This window comes from Salmo trutta, chromosome 37 (assembly GCF_901001165.1).
Source record: "Salmo trutta chromosome 37, fSalTru1.1, whole genome shotgun sequence".
In the NCBI taxonomy this organism is placed as follows: domain Eukaryota; kingdom Metazoa; phylum Chordata; class Actinopteri; order Salmoniformes; family Salmonidae; genus Salmo; species Salmo trutta.
Genome location: NC_042993.1, coordinates 15,991,508 through 15,997,687, shown reverse-complemented (window position 1 = coordinate 15,997,687; position 6,180 = coordinate 15,991,508). Strand labels below are relative to the sequence as shown.

At 39.5% G+C, this 6,180-nt stretch overlaps 1 protein-coding gene across 1 annotated transcript; it reads right to left on the bottom strand.

The window, feature by feature from the left end:
• Window positions 1–2,559: 2,559 nt before the first annotated feature.
• Window positions 2,560–5,334, bottom strand: LOC115177223 (transmembrane protein 158-like). Its single transcript, XM_029737815.1, has one exon. It carries the CDS (start codon window positions 4,923–4,925, stop codon window positions 4,230–4,232), a length of 696 nt encoding a protein of 231 aa, XP_029593675.1. The 5' UTR covers window positions 4,926–5,334; the 3' UTR covers window positions 2,560–4,229.
• Between the last annotated feature and the right edge of the window lie 846 nt (window positions 5,335–6,180).

Below are 6,180 nucleotides of genomic sequence, written 5' to 3'. Positions count from 1 at the left end.
GTAGTTCTTTCGCTTTGAGTAAAATGGGTTACACCTACATTTGCTGTCCTGCTGTGTGACATCACTTCTCAGGTAAGGCGTTCCTCTTGCAGTCATTTTGACAGGTGAGTTGTTGCTTGAAGAATTGCAACATATTTGAACTCGGTGACGTTTTTTTTTTTAAGTTTCTAGGAAAATAAGCTTTACTGTAATTCAAAATGAACAGACCGGGGTCTGATAGGTATTTAGTCAAATCTAGCCTTTTAGACCTCGGTAGCAAGCTTCACTGGACCAATGGCACATATCATTTGGCACTACCATGAGCTGTTGTTTTTCTTTACCAAACAAGTTAAACTTAACTGAAAATAGGGTGATCATCATTAGACTACTTGGTGCTCAAAATCGAAATCAATGACTTGTTATTATGTAATAACTCAATAATGCCATTTTAGATTGTACAGCAGAGCAGAAGCCATTTTTCGGTAACACCCAAGCACACATGGCAAATATAGCACACATACCATCTACGCATTAGAGCCATGTGCTGAATTCACCTGACACACCTAGACGATGCAATAGCTACAATTCTGGGGATTGGGACTGACAGTGAAAGAAACAAGATTGAACAAACAATGTGATTGACCATCCGTGAATTCACCAGAGAGATAGATGGTGGTGAGGGCCTGAGATGCAGAAAGCAATGACGGGATAATGACTGTGAACAGGAGCAGCAAGGAGGATCAACAAAAGGGGGTGCAAGGAGCTTGTTGAGAGAGATTCCTCTCTCCTTTCACAAACAGAATGTAACACAAGGATGCTTCCCATTGGGCACACCATGTCATTTCAACGTGGAAATGTGGGTAATATTTGTTTGAGATGTTGATCAATGAGATTTCAATCTTTATTCACCCACTCAAAATGACAGCCATAACTTGTTTGAATTCCCAATGTATCACTGTGCTTTCAACCATTTTAAAAGCACAACCAAATTCCAATGAAAAAAAGATCTCAGATGTTTTATTTAGTTGTCATCTAAATGTGTAATTATTTCATTTTCAACCATTTAAAAGCACATTTAAATGCTTAATCTCATAGCACAACCAAATTACCTGGATTGCAGTTGAGATTACATGAAAGTACACAGTGCAAGTGATCAATGTTTTTCGAGATTCTGCACAGATTATTATAGCAATTGTGAAGATCTCCACAGACCTGCAACCTTTGCATGCTATCTTGAACATGCACACTTTCTATGATTACATAAGAAGACATTTATAGTTACAGTAGGCTAACCTCACTTTGTGACCATGGATGTGTTACTCATTTTAAGGTTGAATTACATTAGTTTGTAAGATATACTTAATTTTAGGCTATTTACTCTATTACAAAAGTAATATTGAATTGTGTTTGGTTGACAACACAACCAAATATCAACATTTAAAGGATATCGAATGCTTTGATAGTTTCATCTGAGCCACTGGCTTAATCCTATTCTTTAACGTTTATTTGTGGTTTAGTTGGAGACGTGAATCCAACATACAATTTGTTAACTTGTCGACAAGTTAATAGGCTATTTACTGTATCGCAAAAGTGATATTGAATTGTATTTTGTTGTCAATGCAACCAAATATCACTATTTGAAGGAGATTTATATTTTGTGCCGCTGACAGTCTGGTGTTAATTCCAGTTTGTCTACAAATTAATAATTGATATGTTGGATTCAAATCGTAATCTCAACCAAGAAGACTAAATCAAATAAAACTTTATTTAAAGTGCATTTAATGTTTGATTTGATTTAGTCCTATTCTTTAACTTTCTTGGTTGAGATTACAATTTGAATCCAACATATCAATTATTAATTTGTAGACAAACTGGAATTAAAGGCAGACTTATTCAGTGGCACAGATGGAATTATCCAAGCAGAAGATACATGTCCTTCAAATGGTGATATTTGGTTGCGTTGACAACCGAACACAATTTAATGTCCAGTTTGTATAAACATTTATCATTTATATGTTGGATTCATGTCTCCATCTCAGAGAAAAATCTAAGTTAAATAATAAGACCTAATCTAATCAAAGTTTAAATGCACTTTAAATAAAGTTTAGTTTGATTTAGTCCTATTATTTAACCATGATTTTTGGTTGAGATGGAGACGTGAGTCCAACATTTCAATGATTAACTTGAAGATTCCATTTGAACTCAACCAAAGCTTGAAATTCTAGGCCTGTATGTATGGTCTATTTTTAGTTGAACCCTGGGTTGAATTGAAACAATAGCTGTAGATTCCATGTCACCATATGTTGACAAATTCAACCAGTTTGCACACAGTGGTTTGTGTGTTACTCAGAAACACATAAGCACATCAACTTGCTTACCTAAATATTCTCATCGCCTACTCACATTTGAAAGATGAATGCAAATTCCCAGCTGCTATTCCCTGAAGCTCTCTTAAACAGAGAATGGAGTGTTGTCATTTCTCTTTCAGTTAAAGAACATAGCACATTTCACCGACCCAGTCTATTCGCCTAATCGGTCACGAAGCCATTAGTTCAAAATAAATAGGTCTCCTCACCTCCGTATTATATAAAACAAATACATTTTATTTATTTATTCATTCATGTTATCTCATACAAATAAATACAAATAGGTTATCAGCTTAGTTTTAATTGTGTTATATATCTAAATCTAACATTATAAATAATATTAAACAATATCAGAGAGGGGTTGCCAATATGTCAAAATATTTGATACAACATCCAAAATAAATTCAGGTAGGCCTATGACATTTATGCATTTATTCTTGACAAGATCTACCCACCACATATTACAACACACTTTTTAACTCAAGTTCATGAGAAAAACAGCAATTTCTCTCTACATAAACACAACAAATAGCAGGCCTCAGTGGTGTGTGTAGTGGAGGGTATGCGCAGGTTTACACCGTATACCCAGTTATTTTTCAGTGGGCATTGCGTAAATGTCTTAATGTTTAGCTTAAATGTTGATAAACTATTCTTTCTTTACATTTTAGATGCAGCAATGGGCACACGGCGGTAGGCCTACATGGGAATGTTCCAAAATGCAATTAGCCGCAAAACACCATTCTAAAATGTGCACAGCATATGTGAGAGGTTTGATGGATGGAGATTTAAATATCCATAAGAAAATTAGATATAAGGGAGATCTAAAGATGCAACAACCTTCATCGGTTGCTAATATAAATAGGATAATGCCTTTGGCTGCTAGACAAAGAAATAAAGTTGAAAGAAAACCAGTAAAACAGGAGAACGCATATGAGGAAGTCTTAATAAAATTATTACCTCCATGTTTCTATGCAATGGTAAGACATCCCTCATAATATGAGGTAAAATGTCCAGTTTTCAAACAATTAAGGAACAGGAAAAATATAGCGATGCTAATGATAGGCCTAACTGTCTTCTGGTAGATGGAAAGGCTTTCCCAAAAACCTTGTCCATTAAATGTTAACTAGCTACAAAGTAGCCTACGCCTACACAAAAATTGTTTTATCTTACATTTTTCCCAGACCTCAAAAGTGGTCTCCTGATGTGGTTTAAGCATTTTTATGGACTTAGAACATCCAATTTTGTTGTTTTTCTATAAAACAAAGTGTGATTTTGAGAGTGAAAATCAGAAAAAATACATCTGAAATCTTTGAATTTCTGATTTAGTTGACAGCCTAATTTATCTGTTTCAATAGTACGCCTACTATTAGCCTACTTTCACAGTACAGCTTGTGTTGGCCTGACTGTGAAAGACCAATATGAGATTTATAATTTTAGGTAATACAGAATGAATGTCACTGTTTCTCATATAATTTTTCACACAGAGCGCCTTTCCTTCGCCGGGCAGGCCGTTTGGGACATTTTTGCCAAAATTAAGAGTATACCTATTCTTCAGGCACCACTACACCACTGCCTATAGGCAATAATCCTACAAATATGTAAAACCATACAAACACTGTTTACAGTGAAATGTTGTTAACACACTACATATGCACCTATTCTATATAGCCAATGTAATACAATAACACAGCCTACCTTTAAAACTATTGGTCTTCTTACAATGAAGGCCTATAAATAGGAAATAGACCAAAACCAAAAAGCACTCTTTCATTCTAAACGGTAAAATTGGAAACGGACATTCTTTCATACGGGTAGAATGTGAAAAAAACGTTGAAATATGTATTCTACAGTATTTTTTGCCTCTTGGCAATTCTCCAGAATTCTTTATCTCGGCCTTCTCTGTTCCATTCCGTTGGGCAGAAATCCTGCAATAATAGGCACCGGCCATATGAGGGCAGCAACACTCCACACTATTATCACTAGAGTCATGAAACAAGCCACAAGAGTTGACTCGATGGGTTTACGGTTCAATCTCCAACTTTTGTCCCCATTTAGTTCGTCAAGGCTGAAGTCAACACAGCAGAAATTGATGGGATCCCCCGTCTGCTGAGCCTTTGACTTGCCGAATCGCCGGTATCGTGACATGCCACATCCAACACACAGTCTAAACTCCTGCTGGCCGCCGGTGACTCCGAGGTGTTCGATGAGAACAGGTGAGATGGCTCTGTTGATAGCAGCAGAGAAAAAAGCCCTTCCATGGTTATTGGCGGTATATACAAACACATCGCACTGGAAACCGAAGTTGTTGTCCCAACGAGCCACCAGCGAGGTGGGGAAAAGTCTCTGCACGCTGACGTTGCACTGTGGCAACGGCTGTAACGAAGTGTCTGACGAGGAGGCTTCGCTCTCCTCCACGGATCTCTTCGAGTAGTGCACGTCTACCTCCAAGTTGGCCAAGAATCTGTTGGTGGAGTTGATGGGGGGTAACAGGAGGTCCTCGTCGCTCCAGCCGTGGCACCGCTGGAGTAGTCCGGCTACGGTGGTTAGGGCCAGCAGAAAAGTCGGGGAGTTGCTCAGCATGGCATTGGGTGCGTTGCTCCTACTTGCATGACGTTCCGTGGGGATGCAAGGCAACTGACGAGGCGTGTCCGTCGTTAATAAAATGCAGAAAACGGCCGTCTCCAGCGCTTTACACAAACATCCATAGTGTGCATCTTCCGTTGCCGGAGAGGACAGTTAGAAACGTCAGTTTCCCGTCACACGCACCGTGCGCGCCCCCTCCCTAGATTTGGTTCCGAAAGTAACTGGCTTATTGCGAAGCTGCTACTGGGCGCCACTTTGCAAGAGATAGGCTCTGATGTGCTGCGAAGACCCTGGTAGTCTCTCTCTCTCTCTCTCGCTCTCTCAGGTGTGTGAGGAAGGAAAGCAGGAGTAGCCCTATCTGGGAACATGCACTGCAACCTTCGCGCCTCTCTTTACTTAATGCGTGACGCGGCTTCAGGGACAGGGTGGGTGGAAGATGCTGTGCGCAAATACAAGGCATCCCCCTCCTCTTCCTCCCTCCCTGTAGGATATCTGCAAGCCAGGGACGGATAAGTTATTGTGTAATGTATGATTGTGTCAAAACATATCACCCTTATTGCTTTCTATTTGGCCAACTGAGTCCCTATGCCCAAAGCCTCTAATATGAATTGTGATGCAGGAAAATATGTCTCCTTATGACTCAAATGTTGACTTTGTCAAAAGAGTAAAACGCTCAATGGTGCTAAAGCGGATTCGAGATTCAGCACCATTGAACTGGACAGTAACCCATGAACTCCACAGTTCAGCACCGCTGGACAATGGATTGGGACAATTCCCTTCCAGGGTGACATTTCCCATTGGTACAGACCTAGGATCAGCTTCCCCTCGCCCGACCCCATTAATGGGGAAAATGCTAATCTGTCCCAGATCAGCGTCAAGGACCAACTTGTCTTCGCCTTACTCCAAGAAGCCCTACAAATCAGAAGGCCTTACTAAGAACAAGTCCTGAAGGGGAAGGCTCCCATGCTAGACTGTTCAGCCATATTTAAAACAATAAACCTACATTATAGTAAATAATAGGGTATAAATCTGCAAATAAACAAAAAATGTTGTTTGTTTTAAATCCCGGCCACACCATCAGTGATTCCTGGCCTGTCGCCACCTCTTCCATTCTATGAGAAGGTAGAGTCCCATAATTGGTGCTCATTCAACGGAACCAGTCAATCCATTGATTATCCTCAAATGCCTCTTCAGGGTGAGTCTGTGTGCACACCAGTTGATGGTAATTACACAAGCATAAGATGGCAATGAA

What these genes read in the sequence shown, in the direction of transcription:
- LOC115177223 (XM_029737815.1), bottom strand. Translation starts at nt 4,925, where the DNA reads ATGCTGAGCAACTCCCCGACTTTTCTGCTGGCCCTAACCACCGTAGCC.